Raw genomic sequence first — 16,216 nt, 5'->3', positions numbered from 1 at the left:
AAGAGGAGGGAACTACTACTGTGTATTCTATGAACAAGTGTTCTCATGAAAAGTTCTGTAAACGTGAAGTCACCAAACTACAGAGTTCACCTAACAAAACCCAAATACTAGCCAGGCAATCCAGCAGTTTGTTCATATTTAGACCAGCAATTTTTAACTGGAAATTCAACATTTACTTCTAATTTAATGTGGAAGAAAAAAAAACAAAACAAAACATTAAAAAAACCCCCAAAAAAGCGACAGGCCAAGCAAGTATTTCCCTTGCAGTGGTTATTTAAAAAGCACAATGAGGAAAGATCCCAGCACACCTACTCTGAAGTTAGGACATAACCCCTGCCCTTATGCAGTACCTGGAGGCCAGCTGGCATTGCTGGATTTGCTTCCAATCTTGTTTGTTGGTGGAGATTTGGCAGGTAACCAACTATCACCAGCAGGGCCTGCATGGCCACCCAGTGGGTCGCCCTGAATTATGTCGAAGTGGTTGTAGGGCGATCCTCCACGAGCCTTACCGGGGGGCACTATTGCACCTGCAGCATTAAAGAGACATTTACACTCAGGAAAGGGTGGATTCTCCACCAGTATGGGATACTAAACAAAAAAATACTTAAGATGCATATTGGTAAGACATTCACTAACTTGAAGCATAGTTTTATCTGAGCTATTTCACCTCCAGTAAGAGGATACTGCAAGAATATGTTCAAAATAGCCAGTCCCCTTCTCACCATTTTTGTGCATATTGGCATCTTGTGAAGCCACAGAGGGCAGCCCTTCCATCATAGTCCACTGCTTAAAGCGGGATTCTGTTCCAGCCTCTTTCCCTCCCACCATGCCATAATCCATTCCACTTGAGCCAAAGCCTGTGAAACGAACAAACAAAACTCCATTGTCATTCGTTCTTTTTGATTTAAACATCTTTAAACAGGGAGACATTGTTACCATAAGAAAGGTTAAAAAAAAAAGGGGGGGGGGGGGGGGGAAGCAACAGTAGCAAATGAAATGTTCAAGAGGCAATTTCCAAATAGCCTGTTAAGTCAATACACCACACCAAGATACGCTGCTTTATTAGGTTTGTCGCCTTCCCATATAATGAAAAACAATGCAATTTTTTTCAAGTGTTTACAGTTGTCGTAACCTTTGCCCTAATGCTTATACTCATTTCATACTCATTTCTGGACCCACATATGCAGGTCAAGGGAGACGATTCGACCCCTCTACTCTGCTCTCATGAGACACCACCTGGAGTACTGCGTCCAGCTCTGGGTCCCCCAACACAAGAGGGACATGGACCTGCTCAAGCGAGTCCAAATGGGGGCCATGAAGATGCTCTGAGGGCTGAAGCACCTCTCCTATGAAGACAGGCTGAGACAGCTGGGCTTGTTCAGGCCAGAGAAGAGGAGGCTCTAGGGAGACCTTGTAGAAGCCTTCCTGTACCTAAAAGGGGCCTACAAGAAATCCTGAGAGGGACTTTTTACAAGGGCATGTAGTGACAGGACAAGGGGGAATGGCTTTAAGCTGACAGAGGTTAGGTTTAGATTGGATATTCAGAAGAAATTCTTCACTATGAGGGTGGTGAGGCGCTGGCACAGGCTGCCCAGAGAAGCTGTGGCTGCCCCATCCCTGGCAGTGTTCAAGGCCGGGTTGGACGGGGCTTGGAGCAACCTGGTCTAGTGGAAGGTGTCCCTGCCTGTGGCAGGGGGTTGGAACTGGATGGGCTTTAAGTCCCTTCCAACCCAAACCAGTCTGGGATTCTATAACTGGCTAATATGGTAAAGCAATTACCATGTTAATAGGGTATCTACAGGCAATGCACCAAATCTCTTTCTCCCCAGAGTACCTACCTGAACCGTATCCAGGTATTTGCCCTTTGGTCTGTAAATCTGAGAGACCCACATTCAAAGGATTGGGTACCATGCTGTCTAAATGTGGCTTAGGCCCAACAGGGTGAGATGGTGAATGCTTCATGCTAGGCTGCCTCTGCTGCTGCTGCTGGAGGGCACTGACCATACGAGCAATCTGCAAATAAAAGAAATGGGAATGATACACCCTATACTGTAACACAGAACTGCAGTAAACATGAAGAAACAGTGACTTGAAAGGGATACAGAGCACCCTGCTCTCTGAAAAGTGCAATCTGAAGAGAGCAGATGACACTGCTAAAGCCTGTGCCGTCTTTGCTGCAGACTGCATTTTCCCAGCGCACTTAATACTTCAAATGAGCGACAAAACCAACGCCACACCTGTTGCTCCTGCTGTTGCCGCACAGCTTGAGATAACTTCCTCTGGCTCTGTAACAGTTGCTGCTGCTGCTGCTGCTGAAGGAGGAGCTGACATGCCTACAAGGTAAGTGGGGGTGGGAAGAGTGAAAATACAGAGCGCATCAAGTGATATATAATTGCCAGGAACTAGTCACTAGCAATGTGCTTCGCTCAGAACTTAAGTAAACTGTTTCTCATTCCACATAGTCAAATACAATTATAATGAATGTGTCCGAAGAACACCATTTCTTTCACTTGTTTCTAATTTAACATCATGCAACAGTATTACTAGTACCTGTTTTATTACCATCATTATGACTAGAAGTCTGAAGAAAACTTCATTAAAAATCAACAAACAACTGCTTTTTGTACAAAGACACAGCTTAGAAACATTACTAACCCACTGAAACATTCATAATAGTTACATAGGCCTGTTTAGTTTATCTGCTGCCCTGTAACAGGGCTGTGTTTTTTTTGCACAGCAAACAGGGGACACTTGTATAAAAGTAATACAACATCAGTAGAACAAACCAGAATTAGGACAAACAGAAAGAAAACTCTTTCAGCAGACAATTTGTAAACACTCCGTCTCACAAGATTAATAGTTACTTACTAGTTGAAACTGGGGAATCTGTGGAAGCTGGCTCAGCATGGCAATCTGTTGTGGAGAAAGCTGGGGGCCCATATTGAAAAGACCAGGATTCAAGCCACTGTTGGGAAACTGTTTGAGCATGGAGGCCGAAACCTGCATGGAAACCAGTTACATATCATCAAGAAATGCACTGCTATGAGAAAAGATGATGAAGTATTTCTACAAAGGAATAGGTATGACACCAATCTTAAATGGTGTTCCAGGAAAGACATTACAGATTTATTAACAGATGACATTTAAACATGCACGATCTATGACTTGAGCAGAGTGAATACCTCACTTGATTGACAATATACAGTATTACATGTGCAGATGCAGACAGACACACAAAGGTTCCTCCCCCAACCAGTCGGTTGCTAGAGACTGCACTAAATTAACTAGTAATCACAGTACTGCATTATCACATTAAGAATGTACTGCTTGACAAGGGAAAAGAAAGGCATTCAGGCAGTCACCAGAGCAAAGAAACAGTGCCTCACAGAAAGAGTTAAATCTCTTTGTATGCTGAATAAGCTATAGTAAAAGACAGGAGTAGGTGGAGAAGAATCCCCGCTTTCTCCCTGCATTATTTAAGAGTTACACAAGTAGAATTCAAAAGAATCTCCAAAAGCCTTCACCAAGTCGAAAGTAAAAGGTAAACTTTCACATTTGGAGATCTTGAGGTCTTAGAGCTCTGCAATGTAAGTGCAACATACAGTACTTTGCAAGGCCTCTCTTTTCAGGGGGGCAACAAGCACAGGACAAGACTGCTTGAAAAAAATTAAGCAACTTGTCAAACATCAGAAAAACTTTCAGCTTTCACTTTCTTTGTTGTTTTTTAAAATAGTTTGCAAAAACCTATGTACGATACAGGATTCCTGAATCTACTTTGAGGTTTAAAAATACTGTTAGCGAGCATTTACCATCAAGTGCCTTGGAACAAGAAGGCTAATCCTTCTGCAATGAGTTTTAAGCACTTTCAACTGTGAATTTTACTTATCTAAGTTTGTCATTTCTTAACATCAAGTCAAGATTAAGATAGATGTGTCAAGTAACCTCGATGATGTGGTCTGAAGGCTGTAGCTCTACTTTTACAAGTAAGCAGTTACTATAAATTCCTTACCTGGGGAGAAAGAAATTGGGGAGGCACTTGCGCCCGGATATTGGGGGAAGGATTTAGTGGCTGCACTGGTGTGTGCATGCCCCTCGATTGTGCTGTGCTGTTTCCAAACAAACCATGATTGCCACCCTACAAAATTAAAGCAGTAGTGAGATGATGAATCTTTCAGGATAATGGATTTCTATGCTATTAACTACATATCAATAACAATGAGGCAAGTACTGACTTCAACCCTTAGAATTACTGAGATGTTTGCCCTACATCACTAATATTCTACCTGGGTTAAAACTGCTGTCCTACATTTTTGATATGCAGGCTCTTTCTCCTCTACATTTAAGAGTCATGTTTATCCACTTATTTCAAAGCACATGACAAAACTAATGTTTCATATCTTGCACTTCACATGTTGGGAAATGGAAACTTGGGAGTACAAACAACACACTCAAAAAACCATTCACTGGCTTAACAGTATGGCAAGACTGTGTCAGCAAGAATTCTGGGCCCTCATTTTAGACAAGTCAGGTACTTTTTCTGAGTAGGCTGTTGAGGTATCACTCACAAGCCTATTACCTCCTCTGAAGGCCTTTTACTAACTGAAATTAGAATTCTAAAATTTTATTACAAATTTTCCTTCTGATGTGAAAATGTCAGCATTCTGGACTGGGATGTTTTTCTTTTCCTTTTTTCCCCACTAAATTGAAGAGGGGAAAAATCTTCAAGTGAGAAAAAGTGTTTGTTTGGTTGTTTTCTTTCTCCCGGTGATTTATTTTCTAACTGAAGAATACTTGCTGTTTAAGGGTTTTTTAAGGAGAATAATTTACTGGTTTATAAGCAACTTCTGTAATAAACCCTACTGCATGAAAAAGACCAAAGAAAATTCATCATTCTGCTTCATTATTTCAGTCTCTGAGCAGACTGCCTTTATTTGTAACATCTTTCAACAAAAGCCACGGGAAATGTTACGGACTGTCTCCTACACTAACAGTTGCATGCTGTTGCTTCTTAAAGCAGAAGCTCGTATTCCAAAAAGTCTTTATGTGCCATGATTCTGTCCTTTCATTTCCAAGACCCTCAGCACTTCTCATCTTCTGAGTATGCCTATGATCCTCGGATACCTGGGGGTCTAAACAGGACATTTTCCATTCCTCAGCCATCATTCTCTGTTCTCCCTCTCCATGCCAGCACTGCTGTACCCAATGTAAATTCACCATTCTTCCAAACTGAGATTGTGCAGGCCTTCTCCAGAACCTTTCCCTTCCTTGTGTACCAAGGTTTTATAAACCTTGCCTCCCTTCTACCATAATACTGTGCATTCTCCACTATCTTTTTGCTAAAACTGAAGTCTAATCCAGCTTCTATACTGGCAGCATTATGACTTGCCTCATTCACCTGCATCACGTTTCACTTCCTTAATGTATCTTCCCTTTCAGAAACGACTCAAGACATCACGCTAAGTAGGAGGATAAACAAAAAAACCCGAGAGACAGAAGAGTTTTTACTCTGGAAAGAAATGACTGGGTCAACTACACATCAAAATCTTTGAGAGGCTTGAAGCTGCAGCTACACTTTCAGCCCTCCCTAAGACTCAACAGAGTTCTGCACACCAAATCCAAGAACATGCCTGCAAAATTTGGACTTAATCTGATGTTCAACACTGATTGTGTCACATAGAAACAGAAAGACAACACAAAGAAACACCATCATGTTAGGCATGTGACTACATAAGCTAGTCCAGCTGCAATACTAAGGTTCTAATCTTTCATTTCCTAGTATTCCTGCAACATCTTCTTCTAGCATAATGCAAAACATAATAGCCAGAAGTTCTTCCAAACTACAGTTAACCACTTCATTTCTTCCCTCCTATTCCCCTGTATAACAAACAAAAAAATTGCTACTTCAAGAGTTTTTAAAGGCTGCTAAATCAAGTCTTTCCTTAGGCTGTGAGGAAGGGAGAAGGGAACAGGCACAATGCAAAATGACTGCATTTTTTTAAAGGCACATTTCTACATACAAGGTCATTGAATGGAGTCTGGAAAAATTCAGTGTTGAGGTGGTGGGACAAATCAACAGCCTCCAAATGGGTTTTAAAACAGCAATTAAAATATGAAGGTTGCCACTAACTTCATGACTTCTGAAAAACACATCCGTCTGCTGCTGCACTGTGATTCAGGAAGTAAGAGGCCAACAAAACCAGATACAATACATTTTGATAATAGGAACCAAAGTGGATTGATTCTCAATGGCCTGATACAGATGAAATTTCCATTAACAATATTAATTTATTTAGTAGGAAAACAAATGCAAGCAACCAACTAACCAGGATTAAGCCCAGGTTGCAGCCTTATAACAATGCATCTTATAAGGTGGCCTGCTTACTTGTCTAGCAGCGAAGTTTTGGGGACTGAGCCCTGAGCCGATTGCCCCAAGGCCGACGTTGGATAGTGTGGAACCAGAGGGAGACAGCTTGTAGCTGGGAGAAGGGGAGAAGGGAGAGCAGGGAGCCTCATCCCCAAGGCACCCATCTTGATTGGAGAAAGGCAAAGTCAGCTGAAGCAGTAGTTAGCCAACAGCAGGAGTTGGTTAGTGAAGCAACAGAACACAAGAGGAGAGAAAGAGGGACGGTGAGTGACTAGGAAGAAGCAAAGTTAATTTGTAATAGCAATTACAAGGACAAAACTTCTGACTCAAATGATCACTTGACAATTAAGATTTTGGTCTGAGGAGATAATCAATAAATTCCTAGAGGTTTATTTTTAAAAATACATTTTCAACTCTCATGAAGTTCATTTCTGACAGTGGCTATTACCACTACAGAAATAAACACATCTTGAATGAATTCCTAGTGTTAGCACACACCTATGAACATAATGTTAGGACTGCATTAGCTCTGCTAGTGGTATTTTATTTATTAGGCCACCAGAGGGAGTTGACAAAACTGGGTTTTGGCCTGTTCTACCAAAATGGAGGAGTTAAAAAACTTCATTGACAGTAACACGCCTTCAGAATTTTTAAACCAAATTTCTTTTCCATTTTTACATGTGATAAACTGTATTACAAAAAACCCTAAAGCATTCTGAATATATTGGACATTCTCCAATTCATAATGTGAAGCAATTAATGTCTGATAATAACAGTGAAAGCTTCTATTTAAAGTAAGCAGGAATATGAAAGAAACACTACCATAACACACAACAGATGTCACAGAGAAACAGATGTCATACAGAAGCTTACAGTACACGGACATACAGCATAAGGGGTTGCGGAATTTAGAAAGGGTGTTTCCAATAAACGACAGACATGAAAGCAGAAAAAATTTGGACAACTGTGATTACTTATGTTTAGTTACATCTAAACCAACTTTTTACTGTAGATGATGGTAGTTGGTAGCCAAAAGAATCACTGTGATGAAACCTGTAATGAATTTCACTGCTACCAGTAGTTTACCCTTCCAAGAAAAGCAAAGGAATTTCTTTCTGTCCATATTAAGAGCAGTCTATTCTAGAATAAAAAGCCTCATTCTCCCAGATAACTTGGTCTATGCACATCTGACACCTCTGTTTTATATACATGTTCATTCTATAAACATAACTCCCCTGCACCTTTTATTACTGAGTTCGTGCAAGGTTACTGAATTTTTTAGCATTTCCAGGGAGTAGGGTAAAAACTTGGGCCTCACAGAGGTTGATATTGATTTATCTAAAGCTATTTTTCTCACCTTCTCAAAATAAGGCCCACTATCTGTGGTTCCCATGTCTTTGGAATTAGATGGACGGAACCCAGATCGATCCTTTCTCATCATGTCATTAAAATCCCCGAGATTCATGGTTCGTTTATCTACTTCAAACTTCTTATCTGGGAGACCACCTGTGAAAAAAAAAAACAAATGAAGATGAAATTAGTGCCAATAATCTCTACCATTATCATTAATCATGTTTTATGACAGTAAGTTCACAGCCAAAGAAAGTATCATTAAGATTAGGGTATAAATTAGATCTGTCTTATAATTTAGCATAGCTACGGTTGCTATTAAAAGTGTTGGAAAATCAAAGTAGGCAATTTCATTTTTAAGACCAAACAAGCCAATTTAGAGTTTAATGTGAAGTATTTCTCACAACTTATGTACAGATATAAACACATGCATTTCTACAGCAGCCTAGTTCAACTAATGATATTCATTTATACATCATTTTCAATGTCTTCTGAAATTCACACTGTTATTTATTGGTATTCAGTATCTATAGAGACACCACTATTTAAGTTCTGTACTTAGCTTTTACTGGGTTTGGCATCGAGAAATAATTTCTCAAACTGCAAAACCATGCACATAATTTAATCACAACACTTCTATAGTCATGTGAACTTAACTCTTGAACACCACAAATCATCTGGCATACTGTTAACTTCCAGACAGGCAACCAATCTCCCTCAGCCTGTATGCAATGATTACAAAACCAGTAACAGAGATACTTTTCAAACATCCCCTACAGTCTCCTGCAATTGTTTAATGAGTAATCCAGTGGAGCATGAGGAAGAGATGTCAGTAACAGATGATCAAACTATAATACACAGTCAACAAGACATCACCTTTCTCTATAAGCTTATCATCAGCCAAATGCTTACTGAAGGAAGCTTTCTACCTTACACACCAAACTGCTACCAAGGAACCATTTTTTGGGTCAGATTTGGCACCTGCAAGGTATCAGATACATACTGTTATGTTGAAGTAGATGGAAAACGTATTTGTTTCAAAATATGGGCAATGTATCAGAAATGAGCTTTACTGGTATTTTTAGGTGTAAGTAATTCCATCTAGTAGCACAGATGGCCTCTCCAAGAATAGTTTAAAAAGCCTGTCACCACAGTTAACCAAAATCTATGACTCTTCCAAAGGATGGATGATAGATATCCTACCCTACAACTGACAAAACACAGAGTCTTTATCAAACAGAGCAGACAGCTAATCACTCCGATACCTTCAAAACGCTTATCTGTTCCTCAAAAAAGCCTCTCAAAGCCAGCATATTTTCTTAATGTTCAATCACAACCTATTAATATTCATAATTATGTTATTGCCAAGAACATGTGAAATCAACCACTAATTACATGGGGGTTTCCTGCTGGCATAGCTTTCAAAGTTGATCCAGCTTCATCCTCTCAGATGCCTTTGACATCATTTATCACAAAAACACTTGACAAATCTTGGCTTGTAACTGGAGTCATTCTGACCCGGATGAGCTCATGACTTTCTAGCATATCCTAAAAAGCTAGAACTGGCTCTGCAAAAGCAGTCACATAAAATGTCATGTACATCTCAATCCTGTCAATACCTACATCTAACAACTACATGCAACGCCAGCAATGTACTACCAAAAGGCTTTCATGCTTTAATTCTAGACAAGGAAGCCCTGCCCGTTAGTTGCTTGAAAAGAAACTGAAAGCAAGACAGAGTTGCATCGCTATCTGAAATGCAACTGGGTTGATGCCAACACAAGTTGGCTAAGACACAGAAACACTCTTTTGTCTCTTCAGTTATCCTGATGATCCAATCAACTCCTCAAACATTACTGAATAACGCCTTGTAAAACACCTTGGTAAATAACATGCAGAGCATATAGCCGTACCTTTAAAGACTTCAAGCATAGATACGCATGCCACTTAGTGCTGAGGCACCTGCTTAAACTTCAGTATAAGCAAGGCCTTGCTAAGAGAGATGACTGCATTCATTTATCCCATTCATAGAAAATTCTAATGCAACCTTGAAACCTGTTGTGTGAGCCTGTCTTTTGCACTTGCCAACAAAACCTGTAAATAATGCAGGTGGCTGAAGACTCGCTTTACCTTACATATTAACAAGACTACTGTTAAAATCTGGAAAGTCTGAATTTTACCCTCTGAGTAAGCAAGAACACTTGTGCATGACTAAACATGAAGCCCTAAATCCTCTACATGCAGAAATGCAGAACAGGTTAAAAGTCCAACCATCTTCATAAAAGAAGACACTCCATCAGTTCTTGGATTTTCCGCCCTATTAACAGCTGTGAGAAACACCGTGAAAAGTATAAAATGAAACAAAGATCTTGGAGGATGACATTCACACCTTAGTGAGGCAAAGAAGACTGTTAAGTATGTCAACTCCACCACATGCATACAGCCTAAGGAGAAAAAATAAAACTTGAATTCTGTACGAACAAAAATATATATAATGTGTCTTATACTGGGAGACAGAAAACAGAAACCACTGTTGATCAAAGTTACCTAAAATATTTGCAAACAAGAGACTCAACATGGTGAAAATACACATACCCAGTAGGGTAACCCAAATGGGAATAAAACCCCCCACATTTGAAATGTTTTCTGCTTGACCACAAAACTAAAACCATCTTTAAGATACTTGTTTTTTTACCTTTGCCATAAATTTATATCATCCAAGCCTACGGAGCAAGCACGTGTACTTAGATACCAAGGTGTTGCTCCTGAATGCTAAATCTGGTTATGGTTTTGTAACATATTTACAACAGACAGCTACATAAATTGCCCTTGAATCAATAGAAAATGGAAATTAATTTCCCAGTCTTTACAGGTGACTTGAGCATTCAGTGATCTGCAGAGGTTACAATTAAGACATTAAAAAAAAAAAGGACAAAAAAAAAGACAAAGGTGGTTGTCAAACGGAAGGGAAAGATGGAATATTACATGGTTCTGACAAACTTCATGCCTCAGGACCTACATACTAGGAGGGATTTCATTGGAAATGTGGTATCCTGTTTTCAAAGCAAACCAAGCTGTCCACTGAAGGGATTTGATAAAAAAATAATTTTAAAAGAGGAAATAGATCTGCCTCAGGCATGCTATTGATCCACATTTCTTCTGCCTTGGTCACTAAATAAAAGTGTCACTCCAGCACCATGCAATAAAAGCAACACATTTTTCAAAGATGACTGAGACCAACAAAGCAAGAGTTACTTACTGACAACGGGACCTATTTTACAATGCGTGATAATCAAAGCCAAGGTGCTCCATGCATACCAAATGTTTCTTTGATGTGTTTGATCTCCTAGCACAGATTTAACTCCAAGATCAATGTGCATTTATCCATAAATTGGGAAAATGCCATGCTGGGAGTTCTCATTAGGATAACCTGGAATGTTGTAATCCTGACTGAAAATCAGTTGAAGAACAAGCCTACCTCATAAGTCAGTCCAACATTTAAAGTTTAGAAAGTAGACAGAGGCTAAGCAAAAGTTTATAGCAGGTTTGGTTCATTCCTTTTTTAATATCTATTTTAGGGATTCTGTAGGGAAACCATCTCAAATGGCAGAAGATTTCAGGAACCTGTGGTATTTCTACTGCAATAACATGATAGTGAACATTCAGAGACAATTTGGAGAAGCACAAATGCAAAACCAAATCTGATTCCAAGATCTTAAACCAGTATTTCTGTGAAAGCTCACTACTTAGTTTGCCAAAGAAGAAAGTCATGACAAATTAAAAGGTGATTAAATGGGACTAATCCAAGTGGTCAATTCCAACTCCCATTTAAGACAGTGTTTTCCACACAGCCCATCCCACTTCAGCTGTGCAGTGTCTGTGGTGAGGCTATGAAGAGTGAAAAATCTAGTTTTACTGAGCAGTAACTTGTAATAGCTTCAGGCAAGCAATCAAAGAAATCAACTACAGAAGGTATTATTTTCTCTCACATCACCTCCAGGGAGCTGCGGTAATTGGGATGTCCTACTGCCAAAAATTAAAAGTCCTCCTCTTCCACCAAATGAAAAGGGACCTTCACTTTCTTGAAACAGTAACAGTGAATACAAACTACATGTATCAAAACAGTCTTACAGAATGTCCCTTCCACAAGTTACACCCTCCATTCTGTAGAGGTATATATCCCAATATTGCACAGCAGTATCAGCTGTGTAACTGTTCGAAGCCTACAGCCAAGACATTGGATGCTATAACTCTATCCTTCTATTTGAGGAGTACTAAAAGCAAGATCAAACCTTTCCAAAACACAGCATGTCATCTGCATAAAAATACTACACATGATCTCATATTTCAAATGCACTTAAATTAAACTATACGCACCTACAGACAAGTCCATCTTACTGCCTGGAATGTCCTCAGTTTGACTCTGGAAGAAAAACAAAAAAATTCAGTTCCAACTTCTATGAAACGCTAAGGAATGTTTCAGAAAGGTGGAATGAAGGAAGGACATGCTTGTGCCAATGAAAGTTTTATTTTAAACTAAAATCAAACACAAGGATTCCTGATATCACCCTGGACACAGCTCACCTTGATTTCCTAATGCTGTGTGCGGCAAGTTTACCCGTATGAAACCGGACACATGAATGCATGCAACAGGCCGAGAAAGATGGATAGACAGCTGCTCTGTGAAATGAATCTCTGTCCTCATGTGCCAGTGGCTGAGACATGAAACACTGAAAATAGTGGCCAAAATGATAGCTCATCCTCATGACTCGTCAAGCCATCAAATCTTGAAAAGTGCTGCCAAGTTATTATTTAGTTGGCAGTCTGGGACAGGGTGTTCCCATAGCTTTCAGAAGCATCTACAGTCTAGCAGACTGAATTTGAGCTGGAGAGCCTAGAGACATTACAAACTAACCCTAGTCATGTCAGTGGCAGTTCGTATAGCCCTGGGCTTCTCTCAGAACCTCTGCATTATCATCTTTCTCTAGTCTGCATTACATACTATGCCTGCTTCACAGGGTGACAGTTGGCACAATATCTGGTAAAATGTTTTACAAATTAGCATTTCAGAAGTTCTTGGAAAAAAAAAATGTTATGTAACTATTTTTAAGGTACCTCTCCGCAGATCTGTCTTTTCTCTCCACGATGTGCCATTTATTTATTCACTTTACCAATCAATCTCTATGTACTGATTAAGTCCTTTTTCTTCTAAAAAAACCCTGCTACATATTATTTCAAATATAAATAGCCAAGACAGACATAGGGCTTTAAGTCTCTTTTTCTGATAGGTGCCTGGGATTCAGAATGAATAGCCTTGGACTAATCACAGATGTCTGATACTACAGCCAGAAGCTAAGGCCTCTACCTTGAGTGCTCTGAACAACATATTATGAAAATACACCCCACCCCCCAAAAATCCAACCAAATGCTGCTACTGTCACAGAAATTACGATCTCAGAACAAAAGCTGTCATAAAGTAACTCTGAAGAGCCAAAGTAGATTTTGGGGTTTTCTAAGAAGCCATTCTGAGTAGCAAAGGAAATGCTGAATACTCAGCTATCACAAGTAGTATAATCAACATACTAGCATAGCAAATGCAGGTAAGTAGTTACACACTGTTAAACAGCTGATCTTTTGACATATTTCAAGTTTACTGACTTATTTTTAATTTCCCGAAGTTGGATTTTATATTTAAAAAAATTTACTTACTAGCAAGCCCATATTTGAAAACTGTTTGGATAAAGGGTTCATCCATGAATCAGTATTTCCTCCTTTTAATGCGCACTGAAGAGGAAAAAAAAAAAAAAAAAAAAAAAGGCAAATATTCTTAAACAACTTTTTGATTTCTTAAATTCTGTTTTTACAAGTGTCAAATGATCCTGGTATCAGAGAAATTTATTTCCTGAATAAATTACTAAGTTTTTGCATGGTTGGAAACAGTTACCAAACAATCTCTCTTACGAAATCGTTCATTGTTATGCATACCAAACCGGATGAACACTTCATGTCTAGAATGACTGTTTCACACCTTCAGTTTCATTCTGGAATCTGTTATTTATGTTATGTTATTTATTTTTTCCTGTTACAGCTTAGTAGATTCTTTAATCTACCACATACACAGAGGTAGATTTCTTCCCTTTAGTGTGATTTCTCTCACAGGGGCACTGTGCTGACCTGACTCTCTATTTGGCCTTACGATAATTTAAAGGTGATCAAAACCAAAACTGAACACAGTTCAACAAAAAAGAAAAAATTCTGGACAGTTGCTTTGGTGGTTAAAATAAAAAGAAGGCTTTGAGTGAGAAAAAAGTTCATGAGAATAATTCTGCAAAATGGGAACTGTAAAACTCCATACCATGTCACAACTACTTCCGTATCCTAGGAAGCTGCTCTGCACTTGCCTTTTGAGTTTGCCTTGCCTATTTGACTAGAAGTAGGCAAAGCATAGTCCTAATATTAATACAGTACGAACTGTTACTGTAGTAAAGAACTTTAACACAAACAACCCTTAGAAAGCAATTTACTTAGGACTATTGCCAAACTCCTGCTCCTGTTTGGGGCCAAAGGTCAGTAACAACAAACACAATTCCGACCTAAACACAACAGTCAGTAGAAATAAAAAGTGTATATGCCAAACAACTGCGGAATCCAAACTTCAGCAGGCGATGCAAGGAGAACAGCAGCAGCCTGACACAGACAGACATGTCAACAAAAGAAGAGCAGTAGCCTTGGGATACTTACTGCTCCGTTTCATTTAGTAATGCTCTGCAGCTTACATACCAAAGGAATTTGACACCTTCTGGTAGATTTATTAGTCACAACAGGTATAATACATTAAAACAATCAGAAACCTCACATTTTTTACACTGTTGTAATAGGCACCTTTCTAGCTGAATTCTGTAATACCTTTTTAAAAGAAGAACTATTATAATGCTCTAACATATCAGTCATATTGCTTTCAGACAACACAGCAGTTATGAATCATTCAAGCATTTTACCTTCATTTGTGTTTTCTTTCCTCCTTGCCCCCAGCTTGTTGAGTTGTGGGAGGAACTGCTTCCCTGAGAGCCTGCTGTGTTCCAGACTCCTCCCTCCTCCTCCTCTTCCCAGCTGGAATGACGTGTTCCTGTCACTGGCCCATCACTCTCTCCCCAGCCATCTTGCATAGATTTAGAACCTTTAGAAAAAAAAACAAGCTCAAAAGCAGTGCACAATATCATGCAGTGGTGATTTGCTACTGCAAGATTAGCTGAGATCATCAGAACCCCAAAGGAGTTAAAAAAAGTGTCTTCACTCTAACAGCTGTAAAAACTTGTGCATGAATCCCCAAACCCAAGAGATTTGGTGGCATGTTAGTATGTCATGTTTTGCAACTATTTTAAAGCAATAAAGACATAATAACCATAGGGACCTCTTCTCTTATACAGATACAGCTGCACTGGGATTTCTTTAAAAGGCAATCTATTATTTTCTAGTGTAAATGAAAGAATTCAAGGAGACTTAAAAACCAAAGGTGCTGAGGACTCTGGTTCAGGTAGTTTATCAGTTATTTCCTCTCTTCCTTCAAAACCTTAACGCTTTCCTTGCACTAAACCCTTCCACAAAACTACAGAAACAAAGAACTTTAAGGTGTAACAACAAAGTAGAATCTGAAGGAAAAGAAGTGACATTGTGCTCCAGTATATGTAACACCAAAAGTACGGCAGCATTTCATGGCAGCTGAAGAGCTACTTTAAAACCCATCATAAATAACAACTCAGATACTTCCCAGGAAACATAACTTTTTGAAGTTATTTGTGTATGAAAATTGAGGGCTGCTTAGGAAACATACTGGTCCAAGTGCAAAAATTTACCTCTTGACCCTTTAATCATGCTACTTACACAGAAAAGCTACATTTAAGGATTATGACTGCAGAGTCAAGAACTTCATCTGGATATGTCATATACGGGATAGTCCCTGCAGCTTTAATTTATTTCCAGCCACCATTTTTTTTTAATATAGTACTATGATCCTGCTTTTAATTACATGACCACAGATTATTTTTCTGTATTGACAGCTCTCAGATCTGAGATTCCTGAACATGAATCTGGATAGCAGTGTAAAGATGACTTGACTGCAGGATTCCCAATTCATTTCCTGCAGTTGTTGAATGAGGAGGCACAAAAAGCAAAGGAAACTTTCAAGATAAAGAGACATAACAATGATGTTACAGAAAACTGAATTTATTCCTGCTTCTGCCAGAGAATTCCTATGCAATGCTGGTACAACTATGTAAATCCTTTATTTTGTTTGTTTGTTTTAAACAGGTGGCAAGATCTGTGCTTCCCTTCTTTGGCTCTAAACTCTTCTTTTCTCTTCCCATCACTGCTAACCTCAGTTTCCTGACCTTACCTTTGACCATATATTATGCCTTTGCAGGCTCCTTGTCCCAATTTCTTCTTCCAACTTACACAAAACATTAAGTATCTGCCTGTATTTTGCTCCTCTAGAGCTGGGAATAG

The 16,216-nt window shown here is 39.2% G+C and overlaps 1 protein-coding gene across 27 annotated transcripts in view; it reads right to left on the bottom strand.

Moving 5' to 3' along the window:
- Positions 1 to 16,216, bottom strand: part of TNRC6B (trinucleotide repeat containing adaptor 6B) — a 146,859-nt gene that overhangs the window by 24,943 nt on the left and 105,700 nt on the right. For 22 of the 27 annotated variants that reach the window (XM_030478339.1, XM_030478314.1, XM_030478321.1 and 19 more), the window contains 11 exons: positions 14,713 to 14,891; positions 13,424 to 13,498; positions 12,092 to 12,137; positions 7,722 to 7,870; positions 6,383 to 6,553; positions 4,010 to 4,135; positions 2,869 to 3,000; positions 2,238 to 2,333; positions 1,839 to 2,013; positions 723 to 857; positions 351 to 527 (listed from right to left, as the gene is read on the bottom strand). In XM_030478339.1, coding sequence (XP_030334199.1) covers positions 351 to 527; positions 723 to 857; positions 1,839 to 2,013; positions 2,238 to 2,333; positions 2,869 to 3,000; positions 4,010 to 4,135; positions 6,383 to 6,553; positions 7,722 to 7,870; positions 12,092 to 12,137; positions 13,424 to 13,498; positions 14,713 to 14,891 — 1,461 coding nt within the window. The remainder of the gene's footprint in view (positions 1 to 350; positions 528 to 722; positions 858 to 1,838; positions 2,014 to 2,237; positions 2,334 to 2,868; positions 3,001 to 4,009; positions 4,136 to 6,382; positions 6,554 to 7,721; positions 7,871 to 12,091; positions 12,138 to 13,423; positions 13,499 to 14,712; positions 14,892 to 16,216) is intronic. The other 5 variants (XM_030478331.1, XM_030478335.1, XM_030478338.1 and 2 more) reach the window with 2 other exon arrangements.

Source organism: Strigops habroptila, chromosome 3 (assembly GCF_004027225.2).
Source record: "Strigops habroptila isolate Jane chromosome 3, bStrHab1.2.pri, whole genome shotgun sequence".
Lineage (NCBI taxonomy): Eukaryota > Metazoa > Chordata > Aves > Psittaciformes > Psittacidae > Strigops > Strigops habroptila.
This window is presented reverse-complemented; position numbering and strand designations above follow the sequence as displayed.